We start from the raw sequence: 19394 nt of genomic DNA on the forward strand, positions 1-19394 counted from the left end.
AATGTATTCCCCTCTGCTGGTGTACAGAGCGTCAGTGACCTCCCTTATACAGCATTGGATGGCAGACTGCAAGATGTTTTAGATGTTGCCTGCTCCAGCTTTTAGTTTAGTTTAGAGATACAGCACTGAAACAGGCCCTTCGGCCCACCGAGTCTGTGCCGACCATCAACCACCCATATATACTAATCCTACACTAATCCCATGTTCCTACCACATCCCCACCTGTCTCTATATTTCCCTACCACCTACCTATACTAGGGGAAATTTATAATGGCCAATTTACCTACCAACCTGCAAGTCTTTTGGCTTGTGGGAGGAAACCGGAGCACCCAGAGAAAACCCACGCAGACACAGGGAGAACTTGCAAACTCCACACAGGCAGTACCCGGAATTGAACCCGGGTCGCTGGAGCTGTGAGGCTGCGGTGCTAACCACTGCGTCACTGTGCCGCCTAGAAGGATCTCGATGCAAAGAAGTTCAGAACCATAGTCACCTTTACAGCCGTTGCCAGCGCTGTGCTTGTCCTGCTCTGAGATGCTGCAGTAGGTGGAAGATTTCATTGAGCACCTCTGTAAAACAGAGACATCACACGCAGTGTTCCTCCCTGAAGTTGAGGTATGCAAATTGCTTCCTGAAGACCTTGGGTGATATGGCCTCCTGCTGAGAACCCTTCTCTTCCTCCTGCTCCTCCCTCTCTGAGCAGCTTGTTCTACTTTGTGTTGCATCTGCCCAATCTCCGTGTCATGCTGCAGACAAAGGGGATGGTAAATACAGCACCCATGATTGGGAGCAAGTGGTATGAGCAGAACCCTTGAAATGAGAACCAAGGCCTTCGCCACATGCAACGCCACTCCCGGTAGACTACACCAACTTTAAATAGCAGTAGAAAACTCGCAGCACTTCTACAAACTCAGCAGCAGCCAGTAGAAATCAATTAACAACTAACCTGAACGTAGTGGATGATCCAGCTAAATAGCATTGTTGGAGATTCTTTCCTCCTTTTGCGAGGTTGAGAGAGCACATTGGAGTGTTGAGGTTGAAAATGGCACTGCTAGAGTCAAATCTTGACTGGCATCATGATCTGTCTACTCTACATACTTCCTCCACATACTCCTAACGCGCCTGCGCTAATGCCCTCAGAAAAATGGCATCTGGCGCAGCCCACACTGGAATTGTGTGCATGTGACGTGGGGCCATCTTGCATCTAAAACAGTACCCATAGCGCCGAAAAATGTGCGCTATGGAGCGGAATTTTGCATCCCCGCTTTTTTCTTTCTATAGGTGCTGTACTAAATGATAGGATAATCTAGCTGTTTTCAGTACTGATTCCAAAGTGGCAATTATAGCAAAGTTTTGTAAGATTAGTTCAGTAAAATAGATTTTTAAAAATATAATTGAAAAAGATTGTCCTGAACATCAAATAACTAAAAGTTTAATTATCTTGATCGTGACATAACTCCCTTCAAGAAATAAAGCAGTAACAAGACTGTTAACTTGTCGAGAACCAAGCAAAGTTTAGTTTAAAAAGGAACTGAGTGACATATCTGCATACTGTACTGTGTGGAATACAATCTAAACTCCCAACTAATATAGATTTGTAAGTTCCAAGTGAACGTTTTGAAAGGAATCTACTGTGCTTTACGTACCTTGATATTGTACATTCACATTTTGTGAAGAGAACAACTGCTTTCGATAAAATGCCACAGAACAGCCTTCGTGTAGAACAATTTTATGTAAGGATATTGTTACTGATTGTGTACCTGTTTATGACTTATTCATGACAGATACTGCTAATTTATTTAACAATTTATAAACACAATACGTGTATCTTCTACCTAACAGTGAAAATAGCTCTAAATTATTGCTGACAACGTTGCTGCCTCGAGTCCGAATATTTTTGTCCAACTGATCGTTCTCCCCTCCTTGAAGGCATTGACTCTTTGTTGGTGTCCAATTCCATGGGTATGATTTATCTTGTTGCCTGATGGAAAGTGTTGGCAGTCTGATTGACTACAGGGAGCACAGTATCCAAGCTTGATCCTGATTTCACCAATGTCCTCATGTCAATTTCCTGCTACGGTATGCTGGATAATGATTAACAGTGATAATTTGGCCATTTTTGTTCCCATCCCCAACATAAGGGTACAGAGGCCAATTAAACACACAACAGCTTCCATTGATATTGTGCCTTTAGCGTAGTAAAATGTCCCAGGTTACTTCACAGGAGCATTACCAAACAAAATTTGACACCAAGCCACATAAAGAAATATTAGGACAGATGAGCAACAGCTTGGTCAAAGAGATAGTTTTTAAGAAGTGTGTTAAAGGAAGAGAGAGTGTTGGAGAAATTTCAGAAGGAGAATTGGGCCTAGGTAGCTGAAGGCACAGCTGCCATAGTTGGGCCGATGGAAACTGGAGGCCTTTCAGGGCATTTGTTTTCTGCTACCCTTTTATTTTAGTATGTTTAGCAGGAAGGGAAGGCATCCCCTGGAAAAAAGAAGTGGTGAACAATTTCAATAAGCATCCACTTTCTGAGAAGGGGACTAAGCAAAAGTTGTATAACTTCCATTTGTGGTAAAAATTGTCACTTTCTCATTTACAGCTCAGCGGAGCTGTCCTATCAGTGTAAATACTGAAAACGCCCAAAACGATCCATCTTTAGTAAAATAATAACTGAGTGCATACTGGCTGTTTTGTAAGGACAAGAACATTAAACAATGTATTACTTAGTTCTGAGGTGTAGGTGCAAGTTCCTTTAACACGAGAAGGTGTAATTGCTCTTTATTTTTGAAATAAATCTCATCAATTGCAGGTCAGGCTGCAGAGCAGAACCCTGGCTTTGTTTGGTCAGTTAGGAAATTGCAGATGCTCTGGCTCCAGTGCTACTGACACAAAAAGCTGCATTGCACCCGCTGCAGACATCACACTTGGTTATACAACTTTGTTACATCACTTTGGGACAAGAACGGATAGATCAGAATACTTTCTAAATGGTAAAAAGATAGAAACAGTGGCAGCACAATGGCGCAGTGGTTAACACCGCAGCCTCACAGCTCCAGCGACCCGGGTTCAGTTCTGCCTGTGTGGAGTTTGCAAGCTCCCTCTGACTGCATGGGTTTCCGTCGGGTGCTCCGGTTTCCTCCCACAGCCAAAGACTTGCAGGGTTGATAGGTAAATTGGCCATTGTAAATTGCCCCTAGTGTAGGTAGGTGGTAGGAGAATTGAGGGAAGGTGGGGATGTGGTAGGGAATATGGGATTAATGTAGGATTAGTATAAATGGTTCAAATCCTCTGAAGAAGGAATTTTCCTCCACACAAGATCAGGGGGCAGGTTGTTCAACCTTGCCCGTCTAAGAGCGAAGTCCAAAGTACGGAAAGTCCTCATCAGAGAACTCCTCTTTGCTGACGATGCTGCTTTAACATCTCACACTGAAGAATGCCTGCAGAGTCTCATCGACAGGTTTGCGTCTGCCTGCAATGAATTTGGCCTAACCATCAGCCTCAAGAAAACGAACATCATGGGGCAGGATGTCAGAAATGCTCCATCCATCATTATTGGCGACCACGCTCTGGAAGTGGTTCAAGAGTTCACCTACCTAGGCTCAACTATCACCAGTAACCTGTCTCTAGATGCAGAAATCAACAAGCGCATGGGTAAGGCTTCCACTGCTATGTCCAGACTGGCCAAGAGAGTGTGGGAAAATGGCGCACTGACACGGAACACAAAAGTCCGAGTGTATCAGGCCTGTGTCCTCAGTACCTTGCTCTACGGCAGCGAGGCCTGGACAATGTATGCCAGCCAAGAGCGACGTCTCAATTCATTCCATCTTCGCTGCCTTCGGAGAATACTTGGCATCAGGTGGCAGGACTATATCTCCAACACAGAAGTCCTTGAAGCGGCCAACACCCCCAGCTTATACACACTACTGAGTCAGCGGCGCTTGAGATGGCTTGGCCATGTGAGCCGCATGGAAGATGGCAGGATCCCCAAAGACACATTGTACAGCGAGCTCGCCACTGGTATCAGACCCACCGGCCGTCCATGTCTCCGTTATAAAGACGTCTGCAAACGCGACATGAAATCGTGTGACATTGATCACAAGTCGTGGGAGTCAGTTGCCAGCATTCGCCAGAGCTGGCGGGCAGCCATAAAGACAGGGCTAAATTGTGGCGAGTCGAAGAGACTTAGTAGTTGGCAGGAAAAAAGACAGAGGCGCAAGGGGAGAGCCAACTGTGCAACAGCCCCAACAAACAAATTTCTCTGCAGCACCTGTGGAAGAGCCTGTCACTCCAGAATTGGCCTTTATAGCCACTCCAGGCGCTGCTTCACAAACCACTGACCACCTCCAGGCGCGTATCCATTGTCTCTCGAGATAAGGAGGCCCAAAAGAAGTATAAATGGGTGGTTGTTGGTCAGCACAGACTCGGTGGGCCGAAGGGCCTGTTTCAGTGCTGTATCACTCTATGACTTGGGGCTGCATGTACATAGATCATTGAGATGGCATAAACAGGTGCAGAAAGTCATCACAAAGGCTGGCCTTTCTATTTAGAGGACTAGAATACCAGGGGGTAGAAGTGATACTTCAGCTATACAAAGCCCTGGTTAGACCACACTTGTAATACTGTGAGCAGTTCTGAGCATTGCACCTTAGGAAAGATATATTGATCTGTGGCTACAAGAGCAGGTCAGAGGCTGGGAAATTTTCGGTGTGTAACTCACCTCCTGGCTCCCCATATGTCCACCATCTACAAGGCACAAGTGAGGAGTGTGATGGCATACTCTCCACTTGCCTAGATGAGCACAGCTCCAACACTAAAGCTAAAGCAGCCCGCTGATCAGTTCCCCATCCACCACCACAAACATTGACTTCCTCCACCACTGCGCTCCATGTGTACCAATGTGTACCATCTAGAAGATGCATTACAGCAACTCGCCAAGCCTCCTGTGACAGCATCTTCCAAACCCACGACCTCTACTACCTAGAAGGATAAGGACAACAGACTCATGGAAACACCACCACCTGCAAGTTCCCCTCCAAGCCACACACCATGCTGACTTGTCACTGGGTCAGAATCCTGGGACTCTCTCCCGAACAGCACTGTCGGTGTACCTACACCACATGGACTGTAGCAGTTCAAGAAGGTGACTCACCACCACCTTCTCCAGCGCAATTGGGGATGGGTAATAAATGTTGGCCTTGCCAGCAGCATTTACAAACTATGAACAAATAAAAAAAAATTCAGGGAGGGGTTAATTTGACAAGGAATCGCACTTTCCATTCTTTTGATCACCTTCCAGCTGAGTACCCTTGTCAAATCTCTCCCTATGTTCTGGTGCCATCCCAATATCACCCATTCTGGCTCAGTTGCTGTTCTCTCAAATGACTGACCTTGCTGATCCACTCCAGATCCTTACATGTATTGTCACCGAAATCTGTGCTCACTTCTCCCTGTGCTGCATTTTATTTTCAAACCACCCACAACTAGAAATCATCCTAGTCAAAGTCATTGTCAATCTATGTGATCCTCCTTCTCCTCTGGCACTGTCAACCTTTGTATTCTCCTTCAAAGAAACATAAAAGCTTTATGGCACAGGAGGAGGCCATTCAGTCCATTGTGTCCGTACCGGCTGAGAAAGCTATCCAGCCTGATCCCACTTTTCAGCTCTTGGTCCATAGCCCTGTAGCTTACGACACTTCAGGTGCCTATCCAAGTATTTTTTAAATGCGGTGAGGGTTTCTGCCTCCATTACCCTTTCAGGCAGTGATTTCCAGATCTCTAGGTGGAAAATTTCTCCTCAACTCTCCTCTTGTCCTTCTATGAATTACTTTAAATCTATGCTGTCTGGTTATTGACTTCTCTGATAAGGGAAATTGGTCCTTCCTAACCACTCACGGTGCTTCATAATTTTGTACACCTCAATTAAACCTTCCCTCAACCTCCTCTGTTCCAAAGAAAACAACCCCAGGTTATCCAATCTTTCCTCATAGCTAAAATTCTCCATTCCTGGCAACGTCTCCCTATATCTCCTCTGTACCCTCTAGTGCAATCACATCATTCCTATATTGTACACAGTACCCTGGCTGTGGCCTAACTAGTGTTTGATACAACAACAACTTGTATTAATGTAGCACCTTGTAATTTAATAAATTGTCCCAAAGTGTTTCGTGGAGGCATTATAAAACAAAACATCACATCGAGCCATGTAAAGAAATATTAGGGCAGATGACCAAACGTTTGGTCAAAGAGTCAGGTTTTATAGTGTCTTAAAGGAGGAGAGAGAGACAGGGGTGGAGAAGTTGAGGGAAGGAATTTCAGAGCTTAGGACCTAGGCAGCTGAAGGCATGGCCACCAAGAGTGGAGCAATTAAAATCGTATATGCTCCAGAGGAGCACAGATGTCTTGGAGGGTTATAGAGCTGGAGGAGATTACAGGGATAGGGAGAGGCCAAGCCGTGGAAGGATTTGAAATCAAGGATGAGAATTTTAAAATCGAGGCATTGTTTAACCAGGCGCAGCACAACAGTTCAGCAGCAGAGGGATTCCAGGCAGAGGGTCAGCAGCACAGCAGCAGAGGGGGTTGGCAGCACTGCAGCGGCAATGGTAAAACTCCATCAAAGGCAAAGCAGCAGCAAAGTCAATAAGTGAAGCAGCAGTTTAAACAGGGCTGGCAACATTTTAAAGATGGCACCAGCACCTGCGTTGTGTTCACTGATGACGCCATTGGCACGTCGCCATCCGTCTCCAGCATGTCATTGGCCGAGCCCCACAACTCCATTATGATAATTGGCTGCCCGCATGATCGCAGTGAGCCGGCCACATGCGTGACAAGTAGCGACTGTGCCCACAGGTCCACCACTGGGACCTGTGACAGGTTCACTCAATTCTGCCCAATGTCTGCAGGACATTCATGCAGACCTGCATACCCTCATCTTGATCATGAGCTCAAGGCAGCAGTGGCAGGGGACTTGGAGTTACTACCAGGCCCTTGACCCTCTCAGGTCAGCGGGGTGGCACAGGTTTGTGTTGCAAGGGAGGAGGAGCAGTTGCCCACCAATCCTGGGGGCTCCTCCCAGGGTGCTCCTGGCATGGCCAGCATGTCCCTCTGGCAGTGTCGCCAGGGCCTCCATCGTCCCTAATGACAGAGGGTGCTACTGCTTCTGTGCAGGAGGACCCCAACATGCCGGGGTCTACCAAGTCTAAGGCAGCCAGAGGACAACCGCCAAGGTTATCCCTAGCCAAGGGCAGCAGGGTAAGTAGCCTGCCTCCACGTCAGCTGACAGCACAGGAGGAGCACTCATAGGAGTGCACGCAAAAGAATCAAGAGGAGCACCAAGAAGCATGGGGTATTCACACATGAATGTGTGTTATAGACGGAAAGGGTAATGTGTGCTGTCATGGTCAGTAAATAATTTTTGTTCCAATAAACCAGATCGCCTTCCTATTCTTTATGGCCATCAGTGCTTCGTATCAACCCAGCCTCTGTGAAGAGGCTCGAGGTGAGGCATCATGCTGCGAGGGGTCCAGTCTTGAGTCTTGCCAGTGCAATGCTACACAATTGATCAATGAGCGTTTGTTTCCTGAAGGAAAGAAGGCGACAACAGGACTGCATAAAGGTAACTGTTTATTGGTCAACATACAACTGGCAGTAATGATCAAAAGAATGCAAATGTATAAGGGCATCGCAAGCCTCCCTTGCAAGTATTTCATGGCGTCACTGCTGTTGTCCCTGAGGTTCTTCATCTGGCCATGCTTTGCCAGCTTCCTCCTCCTCATCGTCCAAAGAGGCATCCCACTACTCGATTCCTCATTGTTCAACGCCTCCCCACTCTGTAGCGCACAGCAAATCACCGTGATACATGAGACCCTCACCGGGACATACTGAAGAGCACCACCAGACCAATCTAGGCACCTGATTCTCATCATCAGCAGACCAATGGCCTGTTCGATGGTCGCATGTGTTGTACCATGACAAGTATTATACCTGTTCTCTGCATTTGTGCATGTGTTCCTCACAGGCGTCAGTAGCCATGTCCTCAGTGGGTAACCCTCGTCTCCACAGATCCATCCCTAAAGGCACATGGTGGCCAGAAAAGTTCTGACACCTGGGACTGCCTCATGACAACTTCCCGGGAAGCATGCACAGACCTGCAGGCTTAATTTATGCTGGTCGCAGACCTGTTGTACATTGAGGGAATGGAAGCTCTTCCTGTTGATGAAGGCCGCTGGGTGTTGCACAGGAGCCTTGATGGCCACGTGTGCAGTTGATGACTCCCTGCACCTGGGGAAATCCAGTGATTGCCCCAAACCCAATGGACCTCTCAGCTTGAGAGTTGGGATCTGTGCGGAAGCGCACATAGTCGCTGGCCCTCCTGAAAAGGGCTTTGATGCACTGATGGGCCGTGGACTGAGATCTCACGCATATCCCCAGTGGATCCCTGGAATGATCCAGAGGTGTAGAAGTCCACTGCTGCGGGCATAGGATTTCCAGCAAGTCTCGTGGGGCACAGCTCGTCCTGCATCATAGCGCATAGGTCAGTGATGGCCTCGCTGGAGAGGCGGAGTCTTTATTGGCACTGCCTGTTGGACATCTGTAGGTAGTTGAACCTTGACCGGTAGACTCTGTCTGGAGGGTAGTTACCTCTTTTTGGGATGCCACCTGTCTTTCCCCTCTGCGCCCTTCTCCACCATCTGGAGGCCAATGTTGACCTTCCTGTGACCTCACGGGTCATGGTGGCACCACTGCAGGTGCTTGAACTTCCCTCCAGCTCCACTGCACCTCCTCTTCAACAGGCTCCCCAAAGCCTGGATGAAAGAGGCCTATGAGAGGTGACCTTTACCTAAATACAAGGCCTTGATTCCAGCAACCCCCCCACCTCCTCCCCCCCCCACTTGTCACTCTAATGAGGTGGCACGCCCATTGCCTTCCTTGAAATGGCACCCCCGCAGTTCTGGTATCTTTGCCACCACTCTTCAGATGATGCCCCCTCTCTCCACCCTGCCTGGCAGTCGATACTGCCTCTCCCGATGGCCTCTCCTTGCAGCCAGCAATTAGCTCCTGCCTCCGTGTTGCCTCCTTCAATCAGACAAAGCTCTGAAACCCAGTGAATCCCATACACCATTAATAAAATTTCAAACCACAAATAAAATCACTGTCAATAGGCCTCTTAAATACCTTAATTGCCTGCCCACCGCATTGATGTCTGATCTGTGCCCTCCATGTTTGCCACCATGGACAAAATCGGGATGGGCTGTCGCAATCTGACGTCTCCCGTCCCGATTTTATGCCCACCCTCCCACCTCCATTCCCATCCCCAAGGTCCACACAAAATTTAGCCCACTGTTTTGTGTTTTACAAATACTGTAGCACAAAAGCTCATTGAGTATTTCCATACCTTTTATTGAAAATAAATAGTTGTGCCAGCCATTAATGCAAGCACTGTTTCAGATTTACTAGTCCCAGTATGATTACTTAGTGGGCCATGAGGGCCAGAGAATATTTCAGTGCAGCCTAAAACAGTATTAGTTAGAAAATAAAATAATTCAAATCCACCTCACTTCCTCCACTCTGTAAAATCAAAGGATGTGAAGAATCTCCAAACACCATCTCAAAACCAGTTTCAAAGTGCAAAGTGAGAATTAAGGACTTAGTGCTGTTTTTATCTGTCGGTTGTATTCTTAGAAAAAATTTGCTTCAGAAATTTAGATTCGTAATTTTAGTCTGAGCTCCAATATCTGTGTCAGTATGATTTTTTTTCTCTGCTATTTGGGAGATGATCAGAATTATGTGATGAAATCCCAACCTATTTCTAGTGCGCAACGTAAGGATATAAGCGTGAGGTGATGTTTTGATTCATAGGAAGCATTTACATTTGAAAGCAAACTTCTGAGTTGAACAAGTAAGGAGTATTCAGAAGAAGCCTAATCTTAGTTACCTTTTTTTGACTCTACTGCTAATATCCATTGCAAAGAGCTTTTAACCTTTCTTAATAGTTATCTTCAGTCCCACTTTAATAGGACGAACTTAGTCGTCAGCCTGAAGCAGCATGACTCTTTGTGCAGGGGGGTGGGGGAGCCACACTAATGATTGGATACACAGCAACAGAATCCAGTATTGCTTACAGTCACAACACGATTGACCCTTAACTTTGAAGTGACGTCACAACGCGATTGACCCTTAACTTTGAAGTGGCTTAGCAAGCCACTCAATTGTACCAAACCACTACGAGGAATAACAAAAATCACACGATCTGCCACTGTGGTTGAAGAAGGTGGTCCACCACAGCTTTGCCACTGACACCCACACCCTGAGAATAAGTTTTAAGAAGTTTCAAGAATTGATTATGCCATTGCTTTCTTTATCTAGTCCTGCTGTAGCTTCTCGAAATTGCTTCTCAAGCTCAGATCGTGGCCAATAACTTAATTGTAGTTGACGCGTTAAAAGATAGTGATTTGTTGACATCATGTTGCAAGTTTGGCTCAAACCTTGACTCTTGCTATAAGTGTACTCGAATGCTGCCTTTTTTAAAATAAAGAAAATTGCTTCCTAAATAATGCATAACATCTTAATGATTCTCAGTGGATTATTATGAGCTAGAGTTTGCTGCCAAAGTAATGGTGAGTTTAATGTGCATCCCCTCATTAATGTGTCAATTTCCAGCAACTTGTGGCAAGAAACGGATACCATGTGAATTGTGATTTACCACAAGTTGCTGGATAATTTGCTCTGCTCTGCCGTTAGGCTCATAAACACTGCATCTCACTATCAACCACCCTGTGTTCCTACATTTTCACATTAGCTACCAATTAAATTTGCTGCATAAATTTAGGGCTGGTACTTAACCGCGTAAGTACCTTTTTAATGACTACATTTATGATCGTGCAATGCCACTCAATTTCTCCAAAGCAGAATGGGAACAACTGAAACTGTGGAGTTTCATTCCTGCAGGTAGTAATTTTTTCTTTAGATTAAACTTTACTTTTTATTTCTTACTTTGCCTTTCCGTCTCTTTTTCTCTCTCTCTTAATCCAATCTTTCCTTCCCTCTCTTTATTTCTCTTTCTGGACCTGATTTAACTTTAATTCACTCTAATTCCTTCTGTAATATAAGAGCAAAATACTGCAGATGTTGGAAATCTGAAATAAAAATGGGAAGTGCTGGAACCATTGAAGTTGCGATGAAAGGTCACAGACCTGAAATGTTAACTCTGCTTCTCTCTCCACAGGTGCTGCCTGACCTGCTATTTCCAGCACTTTGTGTTTTTATTTCTAATTCCTTCTCTGTTCTTCTGTTTTATTTTCATTCCTTAAACCTCATTGGTTAATGAGACAGACTGTTGCATCGTTCACCAAGGTTCCAGATGCCCCTTGCCCTTGCTACGCCATTATCAACTCTCACTTCTAGCAACTTGGAGTGCAAGAAACTTTCAAGTTGAAGGGTAAGGGAAAAGTTCTAACAGGGCACAACACGAGATGCAAAATTTGGCCAATGTTGTTTGTTTGATAGGGGTGACATCCTCAAAGTGTGATTTTATACAGAGAAATGATAGTTGGTAGAGTCAAGAGCTGTAGCATGGTCAGAGTTAAAGTGACATTGAAAATCATGGACTTTTACTGAAATAATGTACAAATTATCATCCTCAATGTTGGGGGACCCCAGGACATCAGTGCAAAAGACAAGGCTGAAACATTTGCAACCATCTTCAGCCAGAAGGATGGAGTGGGTGATCCCATCTCGGCCTCTGCCTGGGGCATCACAGATGCCAGTTTTCAGCTAATTCAATTCATTCCACATAATATCAAGAAATAGCTGAAGGCACTAGATATAGCAAAGGTTGACAACTTCCCGACTGTAGTACTGAAGACTTGTACTCCAGAACTAGCCACGCCACAAGTCAAGATGTTCGAATACAGGTGTAACACTGGCATCTACCTGACAATGTGGAAAATTGCAGGCAAAATCCATTCTGGCCAATTACTGCACTATCAGTCTACTCTCAATCATCAGCAAAGTGATGGAGGGTGTTGACAGTGCTATCAAACAGCACTTACTCAGCAATAACGTGCTCACCAATGCCCAGTTTTGGTTCTGCCAGGGCCACTTAGCTCCAGGCCTCATTACAGCCTTGGTCCAAAAATGGACAAAAGAACTGAATTCAAGAGATGAGGTGAGTTTGACTGCCTTTCACATTAAGACAGCATTTCACTGAGTGGCATCAGGAGCCATAGCAGAATTGAAGTCAATGGGAATCAAGGAAACTCTCCTGGTTGGAGTCATATCTAGCACAAAGGAAGATAGTTGTGGTTGTTGAAGGCCAATCATCTTAGCCCCAGGACATCGCTACAGGAGTTCTTCCTGTTCTAGATCCAACCATCTTCAGCTGCTTCATCAATGACCTACCTTCCAGTATAAGGTCAGAAGTGTGGATGTTTGTTGATTGCACAATGTTCAGTCTCATTCACGACTCCTCAGATACTGAAGCAGTCTGTGACCACATGCAATCAGACCTGCAAAACATTCAGGCTTGGGCTGATAAGTGGAAAGTAACATACATGCCACACAAGTGCCAGGCAGTGATCATTTCCAACAAGAGAGAATCTTACCATCCCCCTCGACAATCAGTGGCATTACTATCGCTGAATCCCCCACAATCACCATCCCAGGGGTCACCATTGACCAGAAACTTAACTGGACCAGCTATATAAATACTGTGGCTACAAGAGCAAGTCAGAGGCTGGGAGTTCTGTTGCAGGTAACTGACCTCCTGACTCCCCAGAGCCTGTCCACCATCTCCAAGGCACAAGTCAGGAGTGTGATGGAATACTCTCCACTTACCTGGATGAGTGCAGCTCCAAAAACACTCAAGAAGCTTGCCACCATCCAGGACAAAGCACCCTGCAAGATCGGCACCCCGTCCACCACCATAATCATTCACTCCCTCCACTGGCGCACAGTGGGTGCAGTATGTACATATACAAGATGTACTACAGCAAATTGCCAAGGCTTCTTCGACAGCACCTTCTAGACCAGTGGCCTCTTACCACCTTGAAGGACAAGGGCAGCAAACGCGTGGCAACACCACCATCTGAAAGTTCCCCTCCAAGCCACACTCCATCCTGACTTGGAACTATATTGTCGTTCCTTCACTATTGTTGGGTCAAAATCCTGAAAATCCCTTCCTAACATCACTGTGGGTGTACCTACACCATAAGGACTGTAGCAGTTCAAGTAGGTGGCTCACCACCACTTTCTCAAGGACAATTAGGAATGGGTTATAAATTCTGGCCTTGCCAGTGATGCTCACATCCCACAAATAAATAAAAAAAAATTGTTGTCAGTGTTTCAGTCTATATCAGAGTTGTGAACGTGCAATCGCAAACATGATTTCCTTTTTAAAAAATGTTTACATATTCAGAATTCTCCTTTTTAGAGTGTAATTTTTCTGTACCTCTGTACCATTTATAAAAGGAAGAGCAGAACGTTTAAACAGCTCCATGATGCTAGATCGAGGTTATAATGAGAAGAGCTGATGATGGAGGAAATGGCTTTGTTAAAACCTTCCACACCCTGTTTTACATTGGTTCAGTTTATGACGCTCTCAGATCAGAGTCACAACCTAGGGGCTGAATTTCTAGCCGCTAATGAGGACAGGCACCAAGGCAGGCGGGTGCCGAATTTTGCACCATTCATTGGAGTGCCATTTCAGCGGTTCCATCCTGAGGTGGGATTGGGGGATGGGGAGCGGGTAGCTAATTGAGGTACTTAAAGGCCTATTGTCAGAGGCCAACTGGGATTTTCCACAGACAGCGGGGTACGGTATAACTGCCTGGAGGCAGCCTCCCAGCTGCAGTCCAGTGGGGCCAGCGCACTAGGCAGGGCTAGAGGCCCTCCTTGCCTGCCTGAGTTCAGTTGCAGCTGCAGGCCGCCCTGTTGAGAGGTTCCCCCCAACAATTGCACCCAGCTGCTTGATCTAGTTTTTATTTAAAATTTTAAAAAATTGGAGAGAGGACGCCTCCATCTTGTGACATCCTCTCCCTCGCTTACTTGCCATGGCATCCCGCTGCTCCTTCCAAGTTGAAGGGCCTTCTGTTGCTTCTCCAGCTTCGAGAGCCTGCCCACCATTCTTAATGTGACATGGAGACTGCCCTCTGGCCACTAATTGGCCAATTCAGGGAAAATCACAGATTAGAGACTATTCCTCAAACAGTGCAGGCCTCGGAACCGCATTTGAGCCTGACGGCGTGCCCTTAAGCCCGTTCGGAAAATGCTGCCCCAAGGACTCGAGCTGCTTTACGTTGCTAGCCTTTAAATAAGATATTAAACCAAGGCCGATCTGGTTTGTTCTCGTGATCCAGGTAACGAAAGAAAGAAAAAAACTTGCATTTTATTTAGTGTCTTTTGTGCCCTCAGGGCGTTCCAATGCGCTTTACAGCCAATTCAGTATTTCTGAAGTGTTTTCATCTAGGAAATGTGGAAGCTAATTTGCACAAGAGAATCCTACAAATGCTATGCAATAAATAACCAGATCACCTATTTTAGGTATTGGCTGGGTGATAAATATTGACCAGGGCATAAGGAGAACTCCACTGCTTTTCTTTGAATAGTGCTATTTGATCTTTTACACCCACCTGAGAAGGCAGATTGGGCCTGGTTTAATATCTCATCCAAAAAATGGCAAATCTGACTGCAGCACTTCCTCAAGTGCCAGCTTAGATTATGTGCTTATCTCTGGAGTGGAACATGAACCCACAACCTCCTGACTCAAAGGTGACAGTGCTATCGCTAACACCAAGATAGCTGTTAAAAATCAAATGGCACTCTTCAAAGCAGAGCAAGTAGTTCTGGCCAGCATTCTTCCTTCAGCCAACGTCACCAGATATTTCTGATGAAAGGTCACTGACCTGAAACGTTAACTCTGCTTCTCTCTCCACAGATGCTGCCAGAGCTGTTGAGTATTTCCAGCATTTTTTGTTTTTATTTCAGATTTCCAGAATCTGCAGTATTTTGCTTTTATATTACGTCACCACATAATATTTTGTCTCACTTGTTGAATTTCGTATTTCTTTGTGGACACCATTGCACTTCACAGCAATTTATCGTTTCTGAAGCAGTTTGAGATGATCTTGGAGACATAATTAGTTCTATAAAAAATACATGTCTTTCTTCAACTTATACTGTGGTTAGGTGGGAGGCAATTTCTTGAGTTCCTGTAATGCAACTCATGTGAAATCATTTACTAATAGTGAAACTTAAATAGCCTAGCGTCACCTCAATGGCAAAATGTCATCATTTTCCTTACATTTGCACTCTCCCATTATTTCATGATTTTTAAATGTTTTCAACTTGTCACTGCTTTGCCACTGATCTCAGTTAGCATATCCCTCAACCTCTCTGCCTCGCTACATCTTTCTCTTCTTTTAAGATGCTCCTTAAAACCTACCTCTTTGACCAAACTTTTGGTCACCCACGGAAGGAGCCATGATGAAATAAACGACAAGACCATGGTCACTTGTACCACAGTCAAAATGGAATAGCAGTCACGTGATTTCCCCCCTGTACTGGAAATCCACAAACCTGTCCAACAAGGATGGAACTCATTAACCTCATCTGAAATAGCTCTGGGGAGAACCTCTTTGAAATTGAAAAGAACACTATTGCATATTAATGATTCTTATCAACATGAATAAACTAACAAAGTATTCTGGAGACAGACTCCAAGCCCAAACCAAAATTGAATAGGTGTGAACTGACTGACCCCCATTCAAACAACAATCAATAGCCATGGTCTCCATATTCCAGGTCCACTGTGTGGTTACACCAGGGGAGCAGGCCATGTGTCTCCTAACAGAAACTCTAATGTGATGAATTTTACCTTAAAAGGGTAACCTACTGGAGAGAGAGGGGTGATCAAGACAACACCTTCAGAAAACAGTCTATCCAGGGGCTGTGAAAGAAATCCAACCAAGCAAGGAAGAAGCCCTGTTGCTAACTCTATACTTCAACTTGCTGCAGCAGAGAACTTAAATTGACCACTACCTCCAGTGTGAACTTTTAGCCACCAGAAAATCTACGACACCTCAACAAGTTCAAGACTGCAAACACCCAGGCCTGCACCTTTAAAAGAGACTGTCCTCCTGAAAGAGGTTTACCGTAAACCACGAACACCTACCGAACTTTGAACTACGTACCCTTTTTCTATCTATGTGTGTATGTGAATGTGTGCATGGGTGAGGTTGCGACCATTTTGGGAACTGTGTAAAAATTGTTATTTTTTAAAAACCTTTGAGAAAACCTGTCATTTGTCAGTTTATTTGACCCATAAGACACTCAGGCTAACGCAGCATTTTAACAAAATACGATTGCAGTCATTTGGGAGGTGAATAGTGGGAACCACCCATGTACCTTTCCACCTGTCTGTAACAACTCTTATCTCTTTATGTGGCTCGGTATCAAATTTTCTTTATTGCTCCTGTGAAGTGTCTTGGGATATTTTACTATGTTAAAATTGCCGTATAAATGCAAGTTGTTGTCACAAAGCCCTTGAATCTTAGTAAATAAAAAGAGAAAATTTTGGAAATGTTCAGGTTAGGAGCATATATGCAGAGAAATAGGGTTAATGTTTCAGGTCAATGACCTTTCGTCTGAACTGCTGAGTATTTCCAGAATTTTCTGTTTTGATCTCAGATTTCCAGCAGTTTTTGCCTTAAATCATCTTTCTTCATGTACTGTACCTCCAGAGTCCTTACTTGGTATCCACACTAGCAAGAGTTACTGGAGACGCCATAAGTGATTAGCTTTTCACTTTTCTACACTACCCCTGATCCTGGAATGTTAAGTATATCGTCTTGGCTGGAGTCAGCTAACTCAGCATAGATCTGGAACTTTTCCAGTTTTATCTGAGTTAGTGCCAGGCCTAGTGGTATATTTCCCGTAAAGTTTGACATTATTTTAACCATAAAAATTAAGCCTGGCCTACTCAGTCTTGCGTGTCATCATTGATGCTGGCCAGCTTGATCCATCCTGATAGGTGGCACAATAAATTGGGAATACTTGGAAAATTTTATCTGCAGTGCATGATTGGGTAATATTTTATATGCTTTATCCTACCAGAGTCGTGGTCATTACAGCACAGAATGAGGCCATTTGGCCCATCAAGCCCTTGCCAGCTCTCTAGAGCAAACCAATCAATCCCATTACCCTGCTCTATCTCCGCAGCCTGCACGTTTATTTCCCTCAACTGCCCGTCCAGTTTCCTTTTGAAATCATTGATGATCAGCTTTTCTTTGTTTGCCTTATCTAAACCTGTCATAGTGCTATACAATAAAAGCAAAATACTGCGGATGCTGGAAATCTGAAATAAAAACAAGAAATGCTGGAACCACTCAGCAGGTCTGGCAGCATCTGTGAAAAGAGAAGCAGAGTTAATGTTTCGGGTCAGTGACCCTTCTTCGGAACTGACAAATATTAGAAAAGTCACAGGTTATAGGCAAGTGAGGTGGGGGTGGGGCAAGAGATAACAAAGGAGAAGGTGTAAACAGGACAAGGTCACATAGCTGACCAAAAGGTCATGGAGCAAAGGCAAACAATATGTTAATGGTGTGTTGAAAGACAAAGCATTAGTACAGATTAGGTGTTAATGGACTGAATATTGAACAGCAGCTAGTGCAAACCTGAAAAAAACAGTGGATAAGCAAACTGAACAAACTAAGATGAAATGAAATAAATGCAAAAAAAAAAGATTGTGAAAAATGTAAAAAAGAAAAAATAACTAAAAATGAAATTTTTCTTTTTTATATTTTTCACAATTTTTTTTTTTGCATTTATTTCATTTCATCTTAGTTTGTTCAGTTTGCTTACCCACTGTTTTTTTCAGGTTTGCACTAGCTGCTGTTCAATATTCAGTCCGTTAACACCTAATCTGTACTAATGCTTTGTCTTTCAACACACCATTAACATATTGTTTGCCTTTGCTCCATGACCTTTTGGTCAGCTTTGTGGCCTTGTCCAATCTACACCTCCTTTGTTATCTCTTGCCCCACCCCCACCTCACTTGCCTATAACCTGTGACATTTCTAATATTTGTCAGTTCCGAAGAAGGGTCACTGACCTGAAACATTAACTCTGCTTCTCTTTTCACAGATAGTATTATACAACTCTGTCAGAACTCCCCTCAATCTGTTTTGCTCTAAGCAGAACAACCCCAGCTTCTCCACCCTAACCTTGTAGTTAAAATCCATCATCCCTGAAACCATTCTGGTAAAATTTCTCTGCACCCTCACATCGTTCCTAAAGTGTGGTGACCAGAACTGGGCACAATACTCTCTTTGTGGCCTAACCAGAGCTTTATAAAGGTTCCACATCACTTCCCTGCTTCTGTACTCAATACTTCTGAAGCCCATTATCCCATATACTTTGCTAACCACATTCAATATGTCCTACCACCTTCAAAGATCTATGCACATGAACCCCCAGATCCTTCCGTCCCTGTGCACTGTTGAGCACTGTGGCATTAAGTCTGTAATGTCTCTCCCTATCCTTTCTGCTGAAGCGCATCACTAAACACTTCTCTGTATTAAATTCCATCTGCCACTTGTCTCCCCATTCTGTGGGCCTATCTATGTCCTGTGTCCTATTTACTGGCCAATGGGTAGGTTAAACAATATCTGCTAAGAGCAGTTTTGGTTGGGACTCCTTTGTTAAAAAAGAAGTCAAACTTATTAACTGTGAGCTTATTAACTGAATTGTACTTTTTTGTATTTTTCAGGAAACTGACCCAGAATTTGATCACTGTGCAGTCTGCATTGAGGGATACAAATCCAATGATGTGGTCAGGATTCTGCCATGCAAGTAAGCTCTTTAATATATGTGATTATACTTGACACTTCATGTCATGCCATTTGCAGAAATGAATTGCATTGCCCCTCTACCTATAACAGCAATTACTTTCCTCTTAAACAAAGAAAATGTCCCAAAGTGCTTAGTGAAAGAGTTGAAAATAAAAGCAGTGATGTAACAGTAGAAGTGTAGATAGGGGAAGTAACCAGGAAAATGGTTAAAGAAGTAGCTTTGATAAGGATTTTAAAGGTGGCAAGAGATGACATGGTGGAAACTTTAGTGGGATAGTTGCAGAGTGTAAGGCCAAGGTGGCTGGACGCTCTCCTGCCGAAGATGAAGCGTGAAGGGCAGAGTACACTGGAGACTGTACTTGAAAGAACAGAGCACATGTACTGGCATGTAATGCTGAAGACAACTTTGCAAAGGTAGTTATGAGGGTTTTTAAATGAGAAACATGATTTTGAATTCAAAGTACTGGGGGTGGGGAGCCAGTGGACGTCAACAGGACTGTGTATGTTGGCCAAGGACGACTTAGCATGGGATCAGATTTGGGCATTGGA

The 19394-nt window shown here is 44.5% G+C and overlaps 1 protein-coding gene across 3 annotated transcripts in view; it reads left to right on the forward strand.

Moving 5' to 3' along the window:
* LOC137376041 (E3 ubiquitin-protein ligase RNF130-like) overlaps positions 1 to 19394 on the forward strand; it is a 215921-nt gene that overhangs the window by 152674 nt on the left and 43853 nt on the right. For all 3 annotated transcript variants that reach the window (XM_068044017.1, XM_068044015.1, XM_068044016.1), the window contains exon 4: positions 18764 to 18846. In XM_068044017.1, coding sequence (XP_067900118.1) covers positions 18764 to 18846 — 83 coding nt within the window. The remainder of the gene's footprint in view (positions 1 to 18763; positions 18847 to 19394) is intronic.

Source organism: Heterodontus francisci, chromosome 12 (genome assembly GCF_036365525.1).
Source record: "Heterodontus francisci isolate sHetFra1 chromosome 12, sHetFra1.hap1, whole genome shotgun sequence".
Classification (NCBI taxonomy): domain Eukaryota; kingdom Metazoa; phylum Chordata; class Chondrichthyes; order Heterodontiformes; family Heterodontidae; genus Heterodontus; species Heterodontus francisci.